The sequence below is a fragment of the Miniopterus natalensis genome, chromosome 2, assembly GCF_054644295.1.
Source record: "Miniopterus natalensis isolate mMinNat1 chromosome 2, mMinNat1.hap1, whole genome shotgun sequence".
Lineage (NCBI taxonomy): Eukaryota > Metazoa > Chordata > Mammalia > Chiroptera > Miniopteridae > Miniopterus > Miniopterus natalensis.
In genome coordinates, this window is record NC_142082.1 from 174,585,522 (window position 1) to 174,611,268 (window position 25,747).

A 25,747-nucleotide genomic window follows, 5' to 3' on the forward strand; every position below is an offset into this window, starting at 1 on the left:
TCATGGGTATTTCTATCATTTTAGATACAGTAGAGTGGACCACCCTAGTATCAGATTCTCAGGAAGATAAGAAAAATTCAAGACCAAGACCAAGAGCTGGGCACTGTGCTGTTGCAATTGGCACTCGATTGTATTTTTGGAGTGGAAGAGATGGCTACAAAAAAGCACTGAATAGTCAAGTTTGCTGCAAGGATCTTTGGTATCTTGATACTGGTAGGTAAGAGTATTTAACAGATACAATTTTCCCTTTAGGTAAATAAGTATTCAAATAATGTCTGTTTTTTGAGACTTACTGTAAATGACACTCCTTGTCTTTCCCGTAATTAAAAATACATGGGAGATGGGTGGAGGAGGGTAGAAGGCAGGAAATGGGGGACATTTGTAATACTGTCAACAATAAAAAAATTCAAAAAATAGAAATACATGGAAGAGTCCCGGCCAGTGTGGCTCAGTTGGTTGGAGCGCCGTCCCATATACTGAAAGGTTGCTGGTTTGGTTCCTGGTCAGGGCACATATTAGGTTGTGGGTTCGATTCCTGGTCAGGGCATGTATGGGAGGCATCCAGTGTCCTCTCTCTCATCAGTGTTTCTCTCTCTGTCTCTCCTTCTCTCTGTCTCTCTCTCTTCTACTCCCTCTCTCTCCCGTCCCTTCTATCTAAAATCAATAAGCATGTCCTTGGGAGAGGATTAAAAAAATGCCTGGCCCGGCTGGGCATGGCTCAGCGGTTGAGCATCGACCTAGGATCCAGGCGATCGGGGTTCGATTCCCGGTCAGGGCACATGCCCAGTTGCAGGCTTGATCAATGACTCTCTCATCATTGATGTTTCTAGCTCTCTTTCTCCCTCTCCTTTCCTCTCTGAAATCAATAAAGATATATTTAAAAAAAAAAATGCCTGGAAGGAATAATATATGTGGATACTCCCTACTCCTGGAGAGTTTCTTAATTTCCCTCTCCTTGAGAGACTAGATTTAGTGACTCCCTTCCAAAGAATAGAGTATGGAAAGAGAAAAACAGAAGCTTTATAGTGGAGAAACCTAGCAAACAGCACCTTAATCAAGCAATCAAGGTCAGCATCACTAGTGACAAGTCATGTGGATATCATTTACCCCTGCCTCCCATTGTGATAAGAAACGTCACCTTTGTGGTACGCTTCCTAAAAATGCATTACTGGGCTCTAACTGTGAGAACATGTCAGGCAAACCCAAATTGAGGGACATTCTAGACATTCTACAGTCTGTGTGAACAGTACTATTCAAATTTTCAAAGTGATGGAAAACAAGGAAAGAGTGAGAAATATTCACAGATTGGAGGAGACTAAGGAGACATGAAGACTAAATGCAAGGTGTTACCTTAGATTGGATCCTGGAACAGAAAAGACATTAATTGAAAAACTGGTGAAATCTGAATAGTCTGTAGTTTAGTTAATAGTATTACTCCAATGTTAACTTCTTTTTTTTAAATTGATTTTTTAGAGACAGAGAGGAAGGTGGGGGGAGAGAAACATCGACTTGTCACACTTAGTTATGCATTCATTGGTTGATTCTTGCATGTGCTCTGACGGGATTGAACGCGTAACGATGCCCCAACCAACTGAACTACCTGGCCAGGGCCTCCAATGTTAATTTCTTAGTTTTAACAAATGTGTTAGTATTAGTGGGAAATAGAGTATATGGGAATTCTTTGCAATTTTTCTATAAATCTAAAATTATTCCAAAATAAAAAGATTTTTTTAAAAAGTATTACAACACCAAAAAAATTTTTAAATATGGAACATCCATCTATTTTTTCAATAAATATTTATTGATTGACAGCTCTGTACCAGAAATTGTTCCAAATGCTAAAAATACAGTGGTGAACAAGCTGACAATGTCCCTGCTTTCAAAGAACTTATATTCTAAGAGACTGGGAGGGCAGGGAGATAACAACAATAATCACACAAGTTAACAAAATAACTTCAGTTTCTTGTGAGAATGTGAAGACAGTAAGAGGGAACAATGAGGGTGGTGGGGTGGTTCAGGGAATGAAGGGGGGAGAGGGCCATTTTGGGATGGGTCACAGGAAAGGATGCGATGGCGTTTGAGGTGTAATCAAGTGATGAAGGATGCTGTCCACGTGAAAAGCTGGAGGAAAACTGCAGAGGAGTGAGTGACCAGCAAGTGCAAGGTCCTTGAGATGGGAATACTTGGCAGTTTGGGAGCAGACATGAGCTGAGGGAAAGTGGAGAGAGCAGGAATGGAGGTGAGAGGTGGACCATAGGACAGATCATGTGGGGCCTCCAGCGTGGTAGTAGAGTTTAAATGGTTTTCAGAGTACAGTGGTAAGTTATTTATTAGTTTGAAGGAGAAGCATGCCATGATCTATTGAACATTTTGGGACAGTCACTGCCCTTGTGTGGAAAATAAATTATAGGGGTCAAAAGTGCACTCAGGGGAAACAAGTTAGGAGGCTTTGCAGTAGTCAAGGATGTCTTAGACGATAGTGGTGACAGTGGAGATGAGGAGAGAGGGATAAATTAAGAACATATTTTGGAGTTCTGGTTGACAGAACTGGCTGATGAATTGGCTGCGGAAGACGACAGAAAGAAAGGAGTGGGGGATGAAGTTTCCAGCATGAAAAATTTGTGGTATTTCCATTTACTGAGATGGGGAAGACTGGTGAGAAATCAGGCTTTTGGGGAAAATTGAGTTCCATTTAGGCTGTGCTAAGGCCATGAAATAACAAGACCAAGTAGGCAGGTTAGTGAATAAAGGAGTTTGAAGGCCAGTAGAAAAATCAGATCTGGAGATATAATATGTATTGTTATATGAGAAAAGCAGATGATAAAACACACCTATGATTCTAGTTTTTTAAGGGTATAAACAGAAAAATCTTGAAGGATACACTGTACCAAAGTATTATCTAAGGAGTGAGATCATACATTGTTTTAGAAGTTTTTTTCTCTTATGTTTATTTTTTTTAATAGCATGCATTACTTGGGTAATGTAAAAACAGTTTAATTTTAAAATTAAGATAATTGAAAAAATAATAAAAGGAACAAAGTTAGAGACTATAAAAGAAGCACATACTAACAAGCAGGGGGAAAATACAGAAAATCCAAGGTCCTGATTCATCTTTGAAATTGGGAATTATAACTGAAGTCCAAGGATAAGCTTTGGTCTCAGAGATTGGAAGAAAAATTGTGCATATAAATTTTCCTCAGGAGCAAATACGTCACTTTAAGCAGAGCCTCTAAAGGATCTGTGACTTTTTAAAAAATTTATTTTTATTTACTTATTGATTATAGAGAGAGAGAGGAAGGGGGAGAGAGAAAGAGAGGGAAACATTGGCTTGTTGTTCCACTTACTTATGCATCATTCATTGATTCTTGTATGTGCCCTGCCCTGAGATTGAACCCACAACCTCAGCACACCAGGACGGCACTCTAACCAGCTGAGCTACCCAGCTTGGCCCTGGATCTGTGACTTTTAAAAGGATAAAAGTCATTGGCTTTAAATGGCCAGTTTTTCCATAAATCTTTCCATTAAAGGCATTAGACATGAATATCTGAAAGTAATTGTGGCCACTACCATAAGGGCTATTTTGCTTTTCCTTTTGATAAGTTCACATCAGTTTTGTGTGTGGGAATGAGAGCTCTTCATCTTACCTTTTTTCACTTTCAAACTTTGTGCGTTTGATAATATTTAAAATAGCAATGCTATTCTATAAGGCTTTTTTATGAATAGTGGTCTTTGGCTCCCACTCCCCTCGCATTTCCCTTGCTTCACAAGCATCTGCCTTTAACTGTTAAACAATTCTTTTGGTATTTACTTCCATATGTATAACATGAATACTTCGATTTTTTTTCAGTTTAGGAATAATATGCTCACTTTCTACTATGGAAGTTAAGGATTTATCTTTACCCACCATTCCCTACTTCCTGTTCTCTCAATATAAGTACACCATAATTTTGCTAGACGAATATTCAATGTTTACGTCATGACTATATAAACGCTGTTCACAGGTGCACCATGTAGGATACTGTGAATACCTTCCTTGTACCATTTTTAATTTGCTATGGATTAGTAATTGTCACTTTTGTTTGTTTTAGATTTATATGTATTTACTACTGATTCAGTCCATACTCTGCTATTTGCTTAAAATTTCTCTCATCTCATTATGGTTAGATGCATCAGATGTTCTATCAAAGTTCATCATCTTGAAGAGATTACTTCTGCTCCAATCTGGGATGATTGCCCTCCACAAATTGAGCACAGCTATCATCTTGGAGTCTCCCTTCATCATCTTCCTGGGGATGTGTTTTGCATCTCACTTGTGCCGGATTCCCTGTTTCCTGGATCCCATATTTTCCCCTATCTTAGTTTACTTCCTCATTTTTTATGGAGCACATCCCAGGAAAAGGGTGCATAGGTGACAAATTTATTTTGAGATCTTGCATTGTTTGAAAATATGTTTAGTCTTCCTTCCCACTTAATTGGCGGTTTGCATGGAAATAGAATTCTACATTAGAAGTCATTACCCAGAAGAGTTTTGAAAACGTTGTTATATTGTATTCAAGCTTCTAGTGTTTGTGTTGAGAAATCCAAACCACTTCTAATTTTTGGTCATTTTAAATGTGACCTTTCCCCTCACTACTGATAACTTTTAGGATCTTTTTCTCCCGCCCCCCCCGCCCCCACTTGTTCTTAATTTTCATGATGATGTGCGTGTTGTGTGTCTGTTTTTAATCCATTGTGTTGAGTACTCAGTGGGCCCTTTCATTGTGGTATTTCATGGTCTTCAGTTCTGGGAGTTTTCTTGATTTATTTTATTGATTTGCACCCTGCTGTTTTCTCTCTTCTCCTGTCATTTAAGTTCTATTACATGGGTGGTGTACCTCCTGGACTTGTCTTATTGTTTGCTTTTGTACAGGTTGCCTTACTTTGAGTAACATAAATAAACTGGATTGTGAAAAGGTCATGGAGGAATTTACATGGGAATAGTTAAAGGATCTAGGCTTAATTATCCTCTAAAACAGGACCATCAAATTTTTTCTGTAAAGGTCCAAGTAATAAATATTTTAGACTGCAGGCCATAATGGTCTCTGTTATAACTACTCAGTTCTGCTGTTGTAGCATGAAAGCAGTCATGGACAGTACATAAACAAATGAGCATACCTTTGTTTCAATAAAACTTTATTTACAAAACATGCACATGAGCCATAATTTGCTGACCCGTACTCTAAAAGAGACGAAGAGATAGCTATTAGATGTGTTCTATAAGGATTAAATTATATTTTATAGATTTCAGTTCACTGGAAGAATAAACTTTCTAATGTACCTGCAAAGATGTGATGTACTACCTCTGGAATTGTGAGTTCTGTGGTTTGGTAGGTAAACTAAAATAAGGGAAGGATATCGTAGAAATAACCTCAGGTACTTTGTCCTAGTTCTAAGAGACTGTGATTGTTACTTGTTTTGAAAATGTTGGTAATATTTTATACCAATGTAATTACCCATTTTGGATAGTACAAGTTTTCATAAATGGTATTAACTTCAAAGAGGTTACATTTTTCCAAAATATCATATTCAAATCACCTAGCATTAACAGTATTTCTAACATATATATTGTTGCCTATAATTTGGCTCATAAAATTAAAAACTTAGAGAAGGTAAAATTATGTAGCTATAACTATATTAATACTTGGTTTCCCCTCACTTCTAGGATTAAACATTTTTTTCTGACTCTGATGACTCAAATAGCTTGAAACTACATTATTTATATGTATTTATATAAGAATTAAGTAAGTAAATAGAATGAGAACCCCAAACTATTTTCATTTAATTACCATAGCTGTGTTTTTCTGAGTAAATTTTCTCCCTCTTGGTAAACAGATGAAATATTCATTGCTGCCATTTTCAGAGCTCCAGGTCTACACAAACTTTGTAGGCAAACTAGTGATACATTTGAAGCTTGTAATATCAATATCAATATCAATATCAATATCAATATCAATATTCTTCTTTAGAGAAACCACCAGCGCCATCTCAAGTACAACTGATCAAAGCCACTACCAACTCTTTTCATGTCAAATGGGACGAAGTGCCTACAGTTGAGGGCTATCTTTTGCAGTTGAACACCGACTTGCCATACCAAGCTGCGTTGTCAGATACTTCAGCAGCACCAAATATGCAAGGTAACATAATTTTCACCCTTAAAATTTGTATGCTGATATGTGTGTGTGTGTTTTGAAAAGATACTGCAGAAAAAAGCCTGTGACTAAGCCGGGTTTAAGAAATTTTATATGATGTTTCTTGCCTGGTAAATCAAATACGTTGTGTTTCAACTCTGAAACTTCACTGCTGAACAATTATGATGTAGTGGAACTCAGATATTGAGGGTAGACTGTTTCTCCTGCAGTTCATTTTGATGGACTTTCTTAATTTGACAAGCTACTTGGCTTCAGGAGATGATTTTAATTTGCTTTCATAAAAAATATTTTGGCTTTCTTTCAAAAATATTTTTAACAGGCACTTGGAAAGTAAAAGCAAATTTAATTTTACATGCTCTTCCAGAAAGGATTTTAGTCAGTTATTAAGAAAACAGATAAACTTTGATAAAGATACTACTTTTTAACCGTTAATGTGTAACTTTTAAGATTTTTTATTGTAATATATTTTATTGAAGCTAATTTAGAGTATATCAGTCTGAACGTTCTTATTCTTACAGGAGTCAGGATGGACCCTCACAGACAAGACAGTAATAGCATCATTCCTAACAGTGTAAGTTTAAAAAAATTAGGATGGTGAATGAATGTTTATGGTTATAGCCATTTTTTAAATTAATATTATTAGCATATTACATTAGGACAGGAGTTCTCAATCCTGGCTACACATCAGAATCACCTCTGAGATTAAAAAGCAAGCACACAGCCCTGGCCAGTGTGGCTCTGTGGTTAGAGCATTGGTCTTTGTGCCAAAGGGTTGCAGGTCAGATTACTGGTCAAGGGCGCGTACCTGGGTTGCAGGTTTGATCCCTGGCCCTGGTTGGGGTGTGTGCGGAAGGCAACCAATCGATGTGTCACTCTCTCTCTCTTCCCCACCACCCTGTCCCTCCCTTTCACTCTCTCTAAAAATCAATGGGGAAAAAAATATCCTCAGGTGAGGATCAAAAACACACACACAAAAACCCCACACAGATTCCCAAGCCTTTCCCCAGATCTAGTAGTAGCAGAATCTTTAGGATGATGCCCAGGTAGTTCTGTTACTAAAAAAAGCTCCATAGATTATTGTGACAGTAGCCTAAACTAAAAACCCCTAGCCCCGAGATTGAAGTCTAGCCTCATTACACATAGCATGAGAGGGTAATCAATTATTTATACTTACAGTATCTTGAAATCTAAATTTTGACATTTCTAAATATACACATTTTAAATGTTTCCTTTTTGTCCCCAGTATTCTAAAATTTCAACAGTGATGTTCCTGTGTCTTCCTTCATTCATTGTGCTGAGCACTCTGCAGATCCCATCATTCTGGAAACTCATGGCTTTTATTACTGATTATTTCTTCCCTCCATTTTCTCATTTTTTAAACTCCTGCTAATTATTGAATGATGGCCCTCTTGAACTAATCCTCTGATTTTACATTCTATTTCCTATGTTCTATCTTTCTATTCTGCCTTCTGAAAATTTTCTTCACTTATATTATAAATCTATCTGTTTTTTAAATATATTCAACCACATACTTAATTTCTAAAAGCTTGGTGTTATTTTTTACTTCTTTTATAGCATTTTATTCTTTATAAATATAATATCTTTCCTCGTCTCTTTGAGAATTATGCTGTTTAAAAAATGTGGAGTTATATCTGCTCTCAGCAATATTTGTTTTTTTTTCCAAGCTCCTTTTTATTTTTATTTTTTTAAAAATATTTTTATTGATTTCAGAGAGAGGTAGAAACATCAATGATGAGAGTCATTGATCGGCTGCCTCCTGCACGACCCCTGCTGGGGATCGAGCCCGCAACCCAGGCATGTGCCCTGACCGGGAATCGAACCACAATCTCCTGGATCCTAGGTCGATGCTCAACGGCTGAGCCATGCAGGCCAGGCTCAAGCTCCTTTTTAAAAAATTTTATGTTGGTCTCAGACTTTCTTCTTTTTTTTTTAATCCTCACCCAAGGATATTTTTTCTGTTGCTTTTTCAGAGAGAGTGTGGGGGAGAGGAAGGAAGGGAAACATCCATGTGAGAGAGACCGGGGCTGGGGATGGAGCCTGCAACCGAGGTATGCGTCCTTGGCCAGAATCGAACCTGGGACCCTTCAGTTTGCAGGCCAACACTAACCACTGAGCCAAACTGGCCAGGGCTAGGACTTCATGTTAGAGGCTGTCATCAAATGTCTGGTGACAGCTGGCTGTCCTTTCATGTTTAAAGTGATGCATTTAAAGAAGTTTGGAAGATGTCTTAGTCCATTTGAGCTGCTGTAACAAAATCCCATAGACTGTGTGGCTTATAACAACAAATTTATTTGGTGTCTCTGTTCAGCATGCAGACTTCCACTTAATCCTCATTTTTAGCATGGGTGCCTCTCCTCCATCATCACCTGAGAGACACTGTACCACCATCCAGAGCCTTGAATTTCAACCTTTCTACCTATTTCTCATCTTCAGTTAGAATGGGGGAGAGAATTTGCCTGACTATGTGTGCTGGAAGAGCAGAGCTGGGGCTACAGCCACTTTTTGTAATCTTCCCTGTGTTTGTCTCTGGTGTTTACTTGCACGCTGCACCTCGGCCTCCAAAGAACCTGATGCCTCCAATTCCCAGGTCCTTCTGGGCTGTTTGGCCCAAATGGTTTGCCTCTTAGTGATTTTCCACCTACAGGTTCTTTGCTTTCAGCTTTTTGTGCTTTATATCTTCTTACCTACTCTTGTCTCTTTTTCCATTTTCTTTTTCCTTATAAGTATATACCTTTATACTTAAAAAAAAATTCCTTCTTGATTATTTGAGTTGGTTTTTTTATAGGAATCTCCTGAAACATATGTATTTAATCTGTGTTTAACCAAAAATCTCAGGGCTTAATTTATTCTCATTTTACACAATTCTAGTTAGACTGGATATCTGATTTTTAAGCAAAGTGTACATTAGAGACACTATAACATGGAGACTTTGGTGTGAAATAAATCTGGATTCAAATTCTAGCTCTGCTATTACTGGCTGCCTGACTATGAGTAGATTATTTAAGCTCTCTTGAGTCTCATTTTTTTCATGTATGATAGGGGTCATATTATCCAACTTACAGAATTCCTGTGAAGATTAATTGAAATGCAGACTTTATAAATATGTATTACAATGCTTGTCACATGATATAATGCTCCCTAATGGTTGTGGCTATCATCATTTATTAACAGTAGCACCATCACTGTCCATTAGAAGTACAGGGCATGTTATAGACAAACCTCCTTAGAGCCATGAGAAATTATAGTTAACAGTATGGTTATAATTGACAGAAAAGTAACAAAAAACAGGTAAATCAAAGGAAGCAGCAATATTGGGGTATCCGAATGAACTTGGATCATTTTTATGGTCCAGTAGACCTACTGGTATTGTAATACAGTAACTGATACACTGATGACTTGAAATAGCAAGAAGTTTAAATGTGTTCTTTGTAGTATGTTTAAGAAGATAAAGAAAATGTAATTAGGATGATTCCTATCTAAAATGTTTAATGGTGAAGCATATCAATATGTCTATGTATTAAATCTTGATATCTATATGGAGAACTCAGTTATACAGAATAATTCGTTTGCTTGAAGGTTCCATGTAACAGATTTTTTTTACTTTTAGGAGTCATCAGATCTGTAATATACATGTCTGACCTTGTTAAGAAAATCTGATCAGAATGTTAAACTCAGTAGCTATGGTATTGTCTCCTGTTACATACATATTTACTTGAATACTGTATACAACTTATAAAAATGTAGATTCCCCCCCTCAAAATATACCCTCCCTTTCCCCTTAGGGCTAGTCTAGCCTTTTGAGAATGGAAATTAAGTGAAAAGAAATTGTTTTCTTAAACTCTTATAAAAATTTTAAAATGATCCTAGACAAATTAAGAATATAATTTAAAAACTATTTTATATTTTGCTTAACTTATTTTCAAAATAATTAAGTTGTAAATTATTTTCCTTGGTTTTTTACATGTATTTTTATGTAATTGAGCACTGCTTGCTACAATAAACTGTTTTATTTCTTACAGAGCAATGATACAATGAACAGTACAAAGACTGAACACACAGCTCTGAAAGGAACTTCAGTGACAAACAGACCAGATCTCAGAGCATCAAGTGATTCTAATGCCATTTTACACTCATCTTTGGCAACTAATGCTTCTAATCATAATAGTTGTATGGTGGATGTGCTAAGGAAAAATGAAGGTATAAAGATAGTGTTTTAAATAAAGCTAAAGCTTTTTGTAATAACGGTAGGGAATTTTAGAGTCTTTGAAAAAGTAAATGTTACATGGTTTTGATCCAGTTTCAAAATAATAATATACCTACCGTATTGACCCTGGTTATAGTGACGTGTGATGTCAAGATACCAAGCAGGTACTTACGAGGTGGTGATGAGTGTTTATGAGCTGTGGAATTTAAATGAGGAAGCTCTTGTATGACATTTGCAGTTGGCCGGTGTGTTCAGTGTCACTTTCCTATTACTCTGTCTTCTTAGCATTTATAACTGTTTGATAGTATTAATTTTGGGCAGGGATTTTGTCTATCTGTTCACCTCTCTTTTCTTAGCACCCAGAGTCATGCCTGGTAAATAGTAGTCACTTAGCAAATATTTCTTTAGCAAGTAACTGGATTCTCCTCAGAAAAATAGTTCATTTGTGAGAGCTCTTGATTAGCCACTTACATTCGTGGGAAAGCTTGTAATTTGGTGATCCTTATATTTAAAATAAGTTTATTTGAATATTCTGAATGCTTTTGAGATATATTAAGCATTGCCTCTGATTTTAATATCAATTATTTTATAAAGTTCATTCTGATATGTCCCTGACATAGGAACATGTGACTTTATTTTTAATTTGAAAAAATCATGACAGCTGATTAAATTTAATTCTTCTTTAGTGATTCAAACTTAGCAAGAGGAATATTCTTTTTATTTCCATTTTTCTCCATAAGTCGATGATAAAAATATTCATGGAAAATAATTTTCTATAATTTTTGTCATTTCATTACTTGTGGAAGAGGAGAGTGTTTTTGTTTTATTGATTTTTTTGATGTAAAGGAATCATTTGGTTAAGATTACAGAAGCTTGGTTCCTAGACCTGAACTTAAATTTCTTTCTTGTAATGATTTTCTGTCAAAAGACAGAAGCTTATACTCTAAAAGAAGCTTACACTCTAAAAAACAAATATGAGCTTTGAGATGTCAAAAGACAGAAGCTTATACTCAAAAGAAGCTTATACTCTAAAAAACAAATATGAGCTTTGAGATTTCAAAATCTTAATGCACTCTAAAGTCTACATGGTAAGGCAGTTTGGATAAAATGAATATTAGGCAATGGGAAAACCACAGTAGTTACACAGTGACCGCACCTGGCACATCGTAGACGCTCAAGTGTGTGAATGAATGGCTACCCAGTCTCAGGTTAGCATGAGGAGACTGGGCTTTTTCTCTACAGGTTGGAATAGCTGGTATTTTTTCAAGAATAGAAGAGAGACATGTTTTGTTTTTTTGGCTTTTTGGTAAGGGCACTCTAGTCTCACCGTCAGGAAGAACTATAGTAGGAAATGACTGGGAGACTTGTTAGGGGTTCTTCTAAGACTCTGAGAGATGCATAGAGACTAAGACAGTGGGTGGGGTGGAGAGGAGAGAACATGCCAGTTCAGACTTTTAGAAAGCAGCATCTATTAGACTTGGAAACTGGTTGGATATGAAAGAGAAATGAGTTGAACAGGACTCCCAGTTTTTTGGGTTGGACAGTCGATGGATGATGAGAGGCAATATAGAAGCAAGAATTAATTTGGGGAAAAGATAGGTTCAACTTTGAACTTACTGTTTTGAGGCACTTGAGGAGCATATTGGTAAAGCTTTCTAATGGGTAGTTGGATGCTTAGGTCTGGAGTCTCGGAGGCAGTCCTTGTCTGGAAGTACATGTTTAGAAGTTAAGGGTGTCTGAAGTGCAAGCTCCACAGCAGGGACCCTGCTTGATGTGTTCACTGCTGTGTTTCCAGCACCTGACGCTGCCCCCGCCATGTATTTGAGAGATGTATGATCATGAATGGTGGGTAAAGTACAGAAGATATATAAAGAGAGAAAAGGCTTAGGAATGCTTGCACTTAAAGTCATGTCAAGAAGAGATGAAAAGGGATTCCTAGCAGGTTAGGAAAAGAACTGAAAAGACTGGTATCATTTTCTTCCCATCTCTAGTGGGCATCACAGTTTGTCACTAGTGTGCATGTCTCTCTCCCACGTGACTGTCAGTTCCTGAGGTATGGACCATGCCTGCTTTGTTTCAGCAATATAGAAACAAGCACAAGGTCTGGTAAATAGTAAATCAATACTGTGGAATGAATGAATGTAAGTCAGAAAGGAACAGATTCAAAAAGGAATATGTGGTCAACATGGTTTACATTGCAGAAAGGTGAGGTCAATGAAAATTGAGAAGTATCCCTTAGAAATCCTTGATGTTTGCCAGAGCCATTTCATTGAATTGTTTTAGAAACATTTGGAGAGGTCAGGGAAGTACGGACTGCTCTGAAGGGAATTAGTGAGGGGAGATAGTAACTGGAGAAGACTGGTGGGGTCAAGGAAGACGAGAGACCTGGTATGATATGGGCTGAAGGCCCAAAACTACTGAAGAAAAGGAATCTGTAAATGCTGAAGAGAGACGAATGATTGATGCAAGGGTCCCAAAATATGAGGGGAGGTATGGGACCAGGGCACAGGAACTGGATTAAACTTCCTTAGGAGAGAGGCCAGCTCATCCTCTGAGATGGAAGAGACCATGGAGAGGATGGCACAGCCATAAATACCCTTCTAGTGGAGGGCAGGAAGAAGACAGAGTTGATGGCATTCGTGCCTGATGACCTCTGTTTTTCCCCTAAAATGGGAGACAAGGCCATTTGATGTATGATTTAGTAGAGTTTGAGGGCAATGATTCAGTGTGTAGACTGGAAGAGGAGGCTGAGAAGTTGGACATCCTTTATGGATATAATACACCATTTTTCTAAATATTTTATGCCTAGTGGTTAATTAAGATGAATGACATTTGTGGTGCTCATGTTCATGATTTTAAAATTGAAAAATACCAATTGTGTGATAAGAACTATAAGATACAACAATTATCTGCAGGTATTATGCTAATAATTGATCTTTTCCTTTTAATTTTAGGTCCTCACACTTCAGCAAATATAGGTGTTCTAAGTAGTTGCCTGGACTTAAGAACAGTAATTCCTGAAACTTCTGTATCCAGTACTGTTTGCAGCGCACAAACTATGGTAACCCAGCAGACCATTAAAACTGAATCATCCAGTACAAATGGGGCAGTTGTTAAAGATGAAACTTCACTAACAACATTCAGTACCAAATCTGAAGGTTTGAAATGTGTTTCACATACTGTATTTTGAACCATTTTTGTATATAAATTCATTGAACTTATTTGTTTTAAATAGGAAATGAAATGTATTTCACATACTGTGTTTTGAACCTTTATTTGTATGTAAATTCATCAGACTTGTTTTAGATAGGAGTTGCATTTCACCTTGGATTGGATTATATATAAACATATAAAGCATTTCAGTTAAAATCATTATGTAATATGCTCTCTGCTGCCTTACATAAAATATTAAAATCTGCATACACCGAAATACAATACCGTGAATATATTCAGCAATTTTTTTCTCTTAGGAAAGATTAGTCTAGACCAGGGAGTAACAGTTCTCCCAGCTGGATTGATTTCTGAGTTTTGCAAAGTCTCTCTCTCTCTCTCTCTCTTTTTTTTTTTTTTTACAATTAGGAGTTATGTTTCATCTTTGGTAAACATTCTCTGAAGTTCTAGTTGGTTATCAAGCTGTGGAAAAATCAACTTTGTGAATTAGTTTGAATTGGAGGGTACATATTTCTAATTATTGTGATTTTTCTCCCTCTGGCTATTTTTGCATATTTATAAATTATATATTAATGTATCTGTTTTTTAAGTGATTGTATAAGTCTTATCTGATGAATTGTTTACTTTTTAGTTGATGAAACCTGTGCACTGCCTGCAACTAAGATCAGCCGTGTGGAGACACATGCTGCAGCAATGCCATTTTCTGTAAGTATATGACCTGGAGATAACGTGTGTTTACAGACGATTAAATATGTTTAAATGCTGAGCAGCCTTGACATAAATTCACAGAAAGATTCATGCATGTCCTCTAGTAATGATTTGACACAGATTGAGAAATGAAGCATTGAATAGGAAAAATGTTCACAGTAATGTTAAGTGAAAAAGCTAGATAAAAAATTATACACACACACAGATACATACATACTGTTGTCCAAATATTATTAAAAAATACACCCAGTACATACATTCATGTATTATGAGTTCACACACATCCACACTACAATGCTAGATGAATTTTTTCAGGTTGTGGGGCTACAGATAATTTTACTTGTCTTCTCTATGCTTTCAATATTTTTCTATAATGAAAGGTGTTACTTTCATAATCAGAAATGTGTGTGTACATATATATGTAAGTTACATTGATGATTTTAAGAGTAAAAGGATATGTTATGGAACATAAAGCTGGAACGGCTCTATCGCTAGCTTACTGGGAGCACAGCAGGACATTGCAGCATGGGTTAGACAGGCCTGTAGGGCAGCCCAGCACTCCCTGACGTGGACTGCCTTATGGAAGGCCAAATTGGTCTGTATGGCACCAAACTTACATATTAGCAATGGACCTCCCAAATATGCCAAGATTGTCTTAATTAGATAAATATAAGGACAATACATGTTTGTGTGCATGTGAGTGCATATACTTTTTAATTTATTTTAAAATTATCAATCATTTCAACTTTATTGCTATGAGCAAGAGTTTTTATTTGACCTAATATTATTTTTTTAGAGCCTTCAAGAATGTCTATAGTTTTAGTTTTTCCCCAATCATGATTTTATGGATTTTGATCATATATTTACCTCCATCAGCTTTTACCTTTACAGAATGCTAATTCCTAGTGTTCTTAGACTCTTCTCAGGGAAGAAAGATTAAAATGAACTTTTTTTCTCTTAAATCTATTTTGCAATACCTCAGGCAGAATGGTATTTGTTATTTCAGTTGGAGCCAGTTTTATAAAAGTTGTTGAAGAGAGTTTTTACAACAAGTTCAAAGCTGTTCCTTTTTAAAACAACCTTAAAGACTTGGTTAGCTCACTGTGTCATGTGTGATAACCTCAATAACAAATAATGTGAATTATAAGCATGTACCTCTGCTGTTATATATTTAAGACAGAAATAAATAACTGAAGTGCACATTTGTTTTGAGCTTCTGGAAACAGTGTCTCATTTATAAAGAAGATGGCTTAAAAAGGTTAGTTCCAGGGATAAGTATAATTCACTTATCACTAAAAGTAGCTTAAGGTAGAGGAAGTTTATTTGTTTTAAGGCAAGGTAAAAAATGCAAAACTGTTTAATCTGCTCCTCTCTAGTATATAGACTAAAGTATATTCAAATTGCACTTTAGTTTTGAACATTTTTTCTCCTTTTAGGTTTGGAGAATCACAGGTATTTCAAGTGCAAAGATCACTGAATTTCTGCTAATTGTTTTTGAATCTAGAAATAAGCCAGCTTGGAATGAATTTATTCTTATTAGCTCCTTATGGAGCAAGTTGTATTGTCACACTAAAAGGATTACATCTTCTGAAAGAGTCTCTGAAATGACAATGTCCTATAAAACAGCTGGCATCTTAACATCCCACTGATTGGAAAGCATGCTAACTCCAGCGAGGTCGAGAGCACAGAGCTGCTGACCTGAGAATGCCTGTCACTCCCTGTGTCTGAGGTGGCATCCCTGTTGCACTGTCAGTCGACCTAATCTGTTGAGAGTTTTTTTACTTATGAACTATTAATGTTGTGGTGTTTACCCATATACCTACTTGTAGATCAGTGCATGGACTTATTGAATCTTGGAATTTATGATATACTCAATAAGAGTCTTCATAAATTTTTCTTTCTCTGAAATTAGAAAGAGACTCCTTCAAATCCAGTGGCCACAACGAAAGCAGAACGACAGTGGTGTGATGTAGGAATTTTTAAAAATAATACCGCTTTGGTGAGCCAGTTTTATTTGCTGCCAAAAGGGAAGCAAAGCATCTCAAAGGTAGCTATCGATGTATTTTCTACATTGTGAGTTATAAGCCTCAAGAATGAGATTTTTTTAATAGCTGTGATTGAAGTCATTTGAATATGTGACATTGGGATCCGTTCACAGTCTCATTGAGAATTCTATGTACCTAATTATGTTACATCCTTTTTGTTCTAACCCTCACCCGGGGAGTGAGGATGCTTTTTCCATTGATTCTTAGAGAGTGGAAGGGAGGGGGGGAGGGAAAGGGGGAGAGAGGAGAGAGAGAGAAAAAAACACTGATGTGAGTGGATCCCTCCCATATGAGCCCCGATAGGGAGCGGGGATTGAAACTGTAACTCAGGTACATGCCCCTGACTGGTGATCGAACCTGCGACCCTCTGGTGCGCAGGATGACGCTCTAACTCTGGCCAGGACTATGTTGTATTCTTTTTAAAGGATCTTTTTGTAGGATATATCACAAGCAGGTCATTTAAAAAATCTTATACTGCCCGGCCTGCGTGGCTCAGTGGCTGAGCATTGACCTACGAACCAGGAGGTCAGGGTTTGATCCCCTGTCAGGGCACATGCCTGGGTTTTGGGCCCAATCCCCAATAGGGGGTGTGCAGGAGGCAGCCGATCAACGGCTCATCACTGATGTTTCTCTCTCTCTCTCCCTCTCCCTTCTTCTCTCTGAAATCAATTTTTTAAAAAATCTTACACAATTACTGGGCTGGATTTTGATTCACCAATAATATAGTCTGGCCAGTACAGATAAGGATTTTTTGAAATATTGTTTTGTGATGTGTTTAGAGACTAGAATATTTTTTCTTACTCCTAACTTTATTTCTGATTTCACAATTTAAAAAATTTTAAAGCCCCTGTAAGCTAATGAATACAATTTAATTTTCCCTTGATTCTGAAATCCCTTGAAGAGGACCTCATATATATAAGTGAGACATTAACCCTCTGAGAACTATGAAATAGACAACAGCCCCAAAGCATACTGAACTAATTTTTATCTGGAATGGGGAATTTCAGAGTGAATTTGAATCTCCTAAAGATCTACACAAATGGAGAACATATCATTTATCATTATATTTTAGTTTTTCTTATATCACTTCTGGTGTCCCTCTTTTTCATATTGAATTCTTCCAATTCTTGGAAAAAAAATAGAAATCTTTTCTAATCATCTGTTAGTATTATACCTAATGAAATTTCTGGCTGCAGTTTGATTTCATAAGTAAGAAAATACCTTATATTTCATATATAAGGTCCTAGCAATTACCTGTTTTTCCCAAAAGGTAAAAAGAGCTTAACATTTAGAACCCGTAAACTTGGGTTTGTCTGGTTAGTTCCAGCACTCAACAGTGTGACCTTGTGGACAAGTCACTCATTTAACCTCTCTGAGAATCTTTCCTCATCTATAAAATGGAGATGACATAGCTCCCTTAAAATGGGATGATATATTGGTGCTACATGTTTCACAGAAGTAAAGTAAGAGTTAGGGAGAATATGTAAAAATTGTTTGAAAGTTGTAAATGTTACAGTCTTTCTACCTAGAGTATATGATCCAATTATTTCACATTTATTCCGGGTGGAGATGAGATAGTTGTTACTTTTTTTACAGTAGTTGTTAATTTTTGCTACCTGTGTACTCTTCGTGTGCAGTATACCCTTGCATTTCTTTTTATAATCAGTGATTCTCAACCAGAAGGGCACTTTTCCTCTGAGTAAGAAGCACCACTTTATGGGCTCAGTTGTTTTTGTGTTGGAAGGCTCATTCCATGTGTGAAAAGGGGGAAACACATAAATGTGAACTAGAACCTTAAAACAGTTCATTCTTTAAAAGTTTTGTTTAATTAAAAAACAATTAATTGCACTTTTTCTTTACTTTTGCACATATTGCATTTTAGATAGGAAATGCAGATGTACCTGACTACAGTTTACTTAAGAAACAAGATCTTGTTCCAGGAACAGGATACAGATTCAGGGTTGCTGCTATCAATGGTTGTGGAATAGGCCCTTTCAGCAAAATCAGCGAATTTAAAACTTGTATTCCCGGTTTTCCTGGAGCTCCTTCTGCAGTCAGAATTTCAAAGGTGAGATGTTAGGTCAAGATTTGGTTATTTACATTACTTGAAACTTTTAAAAAATGTTTTTATTGATTTGAGAGAGAGAGGAAGGGAGAGGGGGAGAGAGAAAAAAAAGACATAGATGTTAGAACCGTCAATCACCTGCCTCCTGCAAGCCCCTACTGGGGATTGAGCCCACAACTCGGGCATGTGCCTGGCCCAGGAATCGAACTGGCGACCTCAGGGTCCATGGGATGATGCTCAACCAACTGAGCCTTCCCCCCTCCCTCCCCCAGCCAGGGCATTATTTGAAACTTTATACATGAAATAAAACTGTCAGTTTCAAAGGGGTGGTTAAAAGGTTAAAAAATATTTTTGCTAATCAATTACAGTATTTTTAAGGACCAAATTTCAAGCAGAATTACAGCATCCAAATTACAGAAAGGGAAACCTGGTTTGGTTCTTCATATTAATTTTGTTCTTGTTTATGGAAAACATTTGAGTTGCAAAAATTTAATAGAATATATGAAATTGGATTATATTTTATCCTAAGGTCCTGCCCCTACTTAGAGAACAAAATGTCTGCTTTCATGTAAGAAAAACCCCTTTCTTGGGACTGGAGTGGTACAGGCAGACAATTAAGCCTAGTTATGCATTTGAAAAGTAGGCATGAATTACACATTGCAGATCCAATGAAGGTAGGTTTTTAAAACTCAGTAATAGAAGTTCTAACATCTAATGCCAAAAGCATTTTGTGTTCTAAAGGTAGAATTAACATAAGTGATAGTAGAGAAAACTTCAGAACCTTTACCTGTTTTTTCCCTTCTCTCTCCAAGAACGTTGAGGGCATACACCTTTCCTGGGAACCTCCAACTTCACCTTCTGGAAATATCTTGGAATATTCAGCCTACTTGGCCATCCGCACAGCACAAATACAAGATAACCCAAGTCAGCTTGTCTTTATGAGGATTTATTGTGGTCTTAAGACATCATGTATAGTGACCGCTGGGCAACTTGCAAATGCACATATTGATTATACATCCAGACCTGCCATTGTGTTCAGGATATCAGCTAAGAATGAAAAGGGATATGGACCAGCTACGCAAGTTCGATGGCTTCAAGGTAACAATAAAAAAGCACCTTTAAATTGAATTGTTTTTACTAAAGCTATTGTGATTATGATTATTTATTAGTAACTGGTTATGAAGATTTGTCATTTAAAAGAGTATTCTTTGTATTTCTAGCAGTTATGAATTTGAATTTGTAAGCTGTTCTTAAAATGTATTTGCTCAATTCTAGATCCAAATAAAAATAGAAAAGAAGCAAAGACTCTCTGAGAATTAGTATATGGATTCTTTGTTATAGTTGTAGCTCTTTTATAAAGGAAAATAGTAAAATTAAGCTAAAAGCTAGAAGGCGTTATTACCCCAATATATTTTATAAAGGCCATGTAACTCAGTTGTCCCAGAGTTACTGAGGAGAGCCTAGTAGCTGGCTGTTGTACAGTGTGCTGTCTTATAAGTAAATGTTCTCTGCATTGTAAAGGCCCTGTCTATGAGTACTCCCTCTAACTTTATTGTATATGGGCAGCAATCCTCTATCTTCTGCTGGATAATATTTGTGATACTAATTTTAGCAGCCATTTGATTTCTTTGTTTATCTACAGTTAGCACAGAACTTAAGAAAATTAAAAAAGAAAGAGGCAAGCTCAGAAACTTTTGAATTTTATTATTGTCCAAGAATCATGTCAAAATATAATGGATTTTCTTAATTCATACCAGGGTGATATATTGGAATATATTTTTGGCCAAAGCACTTAACTTATCTGGCTTTCAATTTCCCCATTAATAGATAAGGGAGTTTTAAAATTTTACCTTTGAGGTCCCTTTCAGCACTTAAATTCTGTATTTTCATCAGAAGTGAAGTATATCCCTGACCATTTTATTTAATTTTTAAAAATATGTCTTTATTGATTTCAGAGAGGAGAAGGGACAGAGAGAGAGAGAAACATCAGTGATTGGACAGAGTCATTGATCGGCTGCCTCCTGCACACCCCTACTGGGGATCGAGTCCACAACCCAGGCATGTGCCCTGACCGGGAATCGAACCATGATCTCCTGATTCATAGGTCGATGCTCAACCACTGAGCCATGCCAGCTGGGCTATCCCTGAGCATTTTAACGTTCGTTTTTATGGCCCTAACTTTGCTTTTGCTGAAATTAAAATATTCATAATTTAAAATTAAGAATTAAAGTATCTGTCCCCCTTATTGCAGAAAGAAAGAAGCACCTTAAAAGAGCACAGATTTTGAAATAGTGTTTTAAACATTTGTAAGATTTTTGTAAATGCTCTAAATGTTTTATTTTTTCATTGTTTTTACCTCAAAATTGTATAAACTTTTTTACAACTGAAATATAAGCATTAGATAGCTTACTCAGGTTCCATTACAACCTTAAAGATGCAGATAGGCATTACGGATAGTCTGCTACAGGTAACCTGTTTTACACCTTTAAGGAATTTCATGGTTTCACTGCCTGTTCAAATTGGGAATAGACACAGAGCAGTAATTGCAAAAAAGATATTTCAAACTAGGAGCTGCAGAAACTGCAGGGGCACAGGCCTGTCTCTTATATACTGTGTAACCTTATGCCAGTTTAGATTGACTGAGTAGCTGCGCCCTCCAACTTTATGTATAATACTCCCAGCAAAGATAGATTTAATTGTGCAGAATTGATATATATGTATGTTCCAGTTACTAATTTAAAGTGTATAGAATATTTTAATATATAATTTTGTAAAGAACTGGGATTTTTATACTACAGTATTTGTAATTAATGTGTCTCACTAATTAAGTTTCTCTTGGAGAAAATATGCAAATTGTTAGATGCATAATGAGTGGTTTCCAAACTCTAAAGGTAAAATAAATGCACTACTATGGTGTTGTTAGAATACCTTTTTGTGGCTGTATGAATCCTTAATCTTTAAATGTGTACTTTACAAACAATGTTTACAAGGAGCTTCTCTGATTTGTTATCCCAGCACCGCCCTTGGTGAGAGCTTCATTCTGCATTTGTTTAACTCATATGCTTTGCTTTTGGCATATGCTTGCTTTTTGCACTAGTAGAATTTTAACTTACCTCATGATTATGTTTGTAATCATTTGTATAGCTTCCATAACGTGTCTGATGTAGGCTAAACAAATCCTTAACCAAAGTTAAAATAAATGGTAAGCAATTTTGCACATATTAAATGCTAGGGTTTGTTGTGTATGTGTGCGCGTTTAGTTATAAAGAGTAAGAATGGAAAGTTATAGTAAGTAAATGTTTCAAGCCCAATTATTTTAATGATCTGTTTGCTTTATTAGAAAAAGGTTTGGCTTTTAACCCCTTATTCTCTGCATTAATTAACAGTTTGCATCTTGAAGTACTTCTCTTAATGACAAGGAATAAGCTGATTTTAGGCAAAGAAAGGAGTATTTGTTTGAATGTGCATATTTATGCCTATTTAGTATTTGGTTTAGTTTACTTGCTTAAATGCCTGTACTGTTCTAGACCAGGAGGTGACTATGAACCTTTGGCTCTAACATCTGTCTTATTTCCCAGAGAGAAAGGCATTTTTTCTCTACCAAAGGATTTGTTAAAATGATGAATGTTTTTACTTTCAGAATTAGCCGAGAATCTGTTACCATTTTTTGGCATTTGTACATTAATTACTAGTCACATTTATCTCTCTGATAAGTGATTGGTGACTGAAAGATGCCACTGAGAAAACTCTGTGGCTCTGATATTAACAGTTAATAAGAAATCTTTGAGCTGTGTGTTTGTGACTGGAATGGATCGGGGTAAGTAATAAGAGAAGTGCATTTAGCTTCTTATGATTGGCACATTTCTAAGTGGAGATCCCCTTGAGTAGCAGTGGGCTGTGTTATGCAGATATCGTAAGAGGATGCACACTGAGTTAAATTGGTTTCTTTACTCCTCCCAGCTGGGTAAGCAGTTCAGATGTACAAATCCTTGTGTCACAGTCCTCTTCCTGGGCTCTGCAACTTTGGTTCACATATGTAGTAAAAAGATTTTGATGTTGTATGCTCTTAAAATTTATGTTTTCTAAATATTGTGTTTGTTTTAGTTTAGTTTAGTAAACTGTTTTGGCAGTTTAACTAGAAATAGTATATTATAAACTCACTTTCACCTGCATTTTTTTTTAAATAGAAATTATCTGATTGCATGTATGAGGCACTCCCTGCCCTATAACACAATTACATAAATATAATGATTTATAAGAAGGTGAAACTGTTGATCCATTATTTCAGAGACTTGCAGACTAGCAAAGATTTGTTCTGATTAGAAATATAGTCTACTATAACTGAAGACATTTTTATTTTTTAAAATTGAAGCACTTGTGGCATAAAAATCATTTGTAACATTGGCTATGAAGAGGTTATTAGTATCTAAAATTATTGTAGTGATCTGGTCATAAATGAAGTAAGTTGCAAATAGACTTTGGTCTTCTTTGACCATTTAAGGTATAAGTGACAGTTATGTTTTCCAAGACTTATTTTAGGCAGTTTTATGTATTGTGTACCAATGATATGTAAAATAAAGTACCTTTTCTACTATAACCAATGATAGGTATTTATTTTGAACTATATGAAAGAAAAATTAGTGATGGTGGAGTAAATCTGTAGAAAAGTTGTTTTTACATTAGTCACTTTAAATACTATAGGCAGGTTTGTAAAGAGATTGTGTCTAAAACTTGTTTTTAAGTTAGTGGATTGTGTTAGGGAGTAATTTTCGTGTAGAAATGTAAAGCCTAACCCTAATGTAGCTGAACTCATATGCTTGAAAGTAAAAAGGCAGTGGCTCCAAAAGCATCTAAACTTGTCACTTCTTTTTTTGTCTTCTATTTACTCTGTAAATTTTAAAAATTTAGGTGTAGTTGGCATACAATATTGTTTTAGTTTCAGGTGTACAACGTAGTGATTCAACATTTATGTAACCTACAAAGTGAGCCCCATGGTAAGTGTCGTGCCCATCTGTCCCCGTGCAGTCACTGTGACGTAACTGACTTGCTTGCTGTGCCCTGTGTGTCCCTGTGACTCATCCCCATGGCTGGGGCCTTGTGCCTCATTCCCGGGCCCTCACCATCCGCACAGCCCTCCCCTCTGGCAGCCTTCAGCTTGTGCTGTTACCTCTGAGTCTGTCTGTTCGTTCTCTTTAGTCATTTGTTTTAGATCCCAGATATAAGTGAGACCTATTTAATCTTAATTTTTTTCTTATGCTTTTCACCCATCTTTAACTCACAGCAGCCAGGCTTCTGTCCTGCTGCACCATTGAAATGGCTCTGGCAAAGGTTGGGATAGCTTCTCATTTCCCAGATCCAGTGAATTCTTTGATTATACTTAGTCTTATCATTTGAAACTTTTAACCACTCTTTTGACACTGACAGTTTTTTAGTTCCTGTGATACCACGCTCTGCCTTTCTTTATGCACCTTCTGTCCCCCTTTCCACTCCTGGTCTCCATCCGTTTTTTCAGGATTCAGGTCAAATCTTGCCCACCTGATGAAGCTTCTCCCAACATACTCCATTTCCAGTAGACTTGTCCCCTTTCTTCTTGCGCCCCACTGGCCTTTGCTGAATCTCCTGTCATAGCAGCCTCTAGACTGTGCACCCCTGTTTGTCAGAATTGTTCCTCCCCCCTGCCAGGTGGTGGGTCTCTGAGGCAGAGACTGGGTCCTTATGTCTCTCCCATGTCACCCATTTAGCTGGTACTTCAGTATTTTAACAAGTTAGTAAAGAAAACTGTCACCTTTACATCTCTGCATACTCCCACTCCCCCTTCTCAAATTGGGGTCAAAATGGGAGGGAGGCAAGCTTTGGAGGAAATGCAAACTCCATTTTTGTCTTCCTGCTATTATTACTTAGGTTCCTAAGAGAAGTTCTGGGATAAATAAGGGATGTGTCACATATTTACTAAGCTAAAAGGGATTTAAAATAGGTGTGTGTAGATGTCAAGAGGAAGTCTTTGGTCTAGAAAGATCTGAGCATTTAGTAAAATCAGTGGGCATTGCTGGAGTGTGATGTTTAACATTGGACGATTAGGGGAATGAGCTAAAAATACTGTCAAAGTTAATCTCTCTGCTTCCCATATAGGAAAGCCATGGGTAATTGTCTAACATTAGAACGAACTTCCTATTTTTGATATCTAAGCACAGGGAACTGCTGGAGGACACGGAACACCAGCATTAGAACCACACTGGATTCCGTTCCGTTCCGTATCAAGTTAGTTGTCACCTCTGAGCTTATGGGACAAAGGATTCTTACTCTGCTGGAAACCAAGATGACATTGGCACACCTTCCTTCCAAGTTTCCCAGGTATAGCTGGGAATCCCTATACTCATATTTTCCTGTAACTCAGGAAAAGACTTTCTTGTAATGCATGGAAAACCATGCAATGTAGCATTCTGGGTAGAAACAGTTCTATAAACTGAGCGAAGAAAGAAAAGGTTATAAAATCCAGCCTCCTTGTTCAAAATAGATCTTTACCTTATCAGTATCCATCTGCTTCTTTTCTGACCTTGCAGAGCTGGAACCCAGAAAATGTCCACTTGTGGGACTACTGCTCTCAGGAAAGGCGTCTGAAAATGAGGAGGATGAGGTTCTTTTGCTTTGAATAGTTGGTACTTCAATTTAGTCTTGAGTACCGCTCATGCCAGTACTTCAGATTCAAGTCTTAAGAATATAGGGTTATGAAGCCTTTGGCGTCAGATAGAGACAAGGCTAGGAAGTCATAGGTATGAGGCTGGGGAGGCAACAGAAGGATTTCCTATTTCCTAATTCGGTTTGCTGGTTCAGCAAAAAGTCTTTGCAGAGTGCTCAGAGGTGTCAGGGTGTTTACCTACAACCTCTGCAGGTAAAAGCGCAAAACGTGTGAATGGTGGCATATCAGGTAGGAAAGCTGTAACAGAGGAGATGGTCCCTCCTCCTATCCACTCCCCCTTCCTAGTCTCCACAACCCCAGAGACAAGAGGCTGAAAGAGACTTCATTCATTCCTCAGCATGGGAATTGAGGAAGGTGCAAAGAGCGCACACAAGTTAAAAATCGAAGGTAGCAGCTGGTACGTGTGTTTGAACAAAGAGTTAACTCTTTCCACTCGTAAACCATGGTGCAGTCGATGTCCAGCTCTGACCAAGAGGATTATCCATCCCTCCTCCTATCTGGGGAGATAGAGAAGTTCCCTGAGAACTTGAGAAAGATTCCCTCCTACTCCCTCTGTTTTTTGTAGAGAAAGGGAAAGCTATGAGTGTGATAATTACCATCCAGCATAACAAAGGTGTGTGTGCGCCACTCGTGGCAGCATGGAATGTA

At 37.0% G+C, this 25,747-nt stretch overlaps 1 protein-coding gene across 1 annotated transcript in view; it reads left to right on the forward strand.

Annotated features, from left to right (window-relative positions):
* The window catches only part of HCFC2 (host cell factor C2), a 35,358-nt gene extending 11,606 nt beyond the window's left edge, over nucleotides 1-23,752 (forward strand). Inside the window, exons 7-15 of the mRNA XM_087814864.1 lie at nucleotides 25-213; nucleotides 6,006-6,173; nucleotides 6,707-6,759; nucleotides 10,229-10,406; nucleotides 13,368-13,571; nucleotides 14,216-14,289; nucleotides 16,205-16,339; nucleotides 18,220-18,405; nucleotides 19,215-23,752. Coding sequence (XP_087670990.1) covers nucleotides 25-213; nucleotides 6,006-6,173; nucleotides 6,707-6,759; nucleotides 10,229-10,406; nucleotides 13,368-13,571; nucleotides 14,216-14,289; nucleotides 16,205-16,339; nucleotides 18,220-18,405; nucleotides 19,215-19,529 — 1,502 coding nt within the window. The 3' untranslated portion in view covers nucleotides 19,530-23,752. The remainder of the gene's footprint in view (nucleotides 1-24; nucleotides 214-6,005; nucleotides 6,174-6,706; nucleotides 6,760-10,228; nucleotides 10,407-13,367; nucleotides 13,572-14,215; nucleotides 14,290-16,204; nucleotides 16,340-18,219; nucleotides 18,406-19,214) is intronic.
* The last annotated feature ends 1,995 nt before the right edge of the window (nucleotides 23,753-25,747 follow it).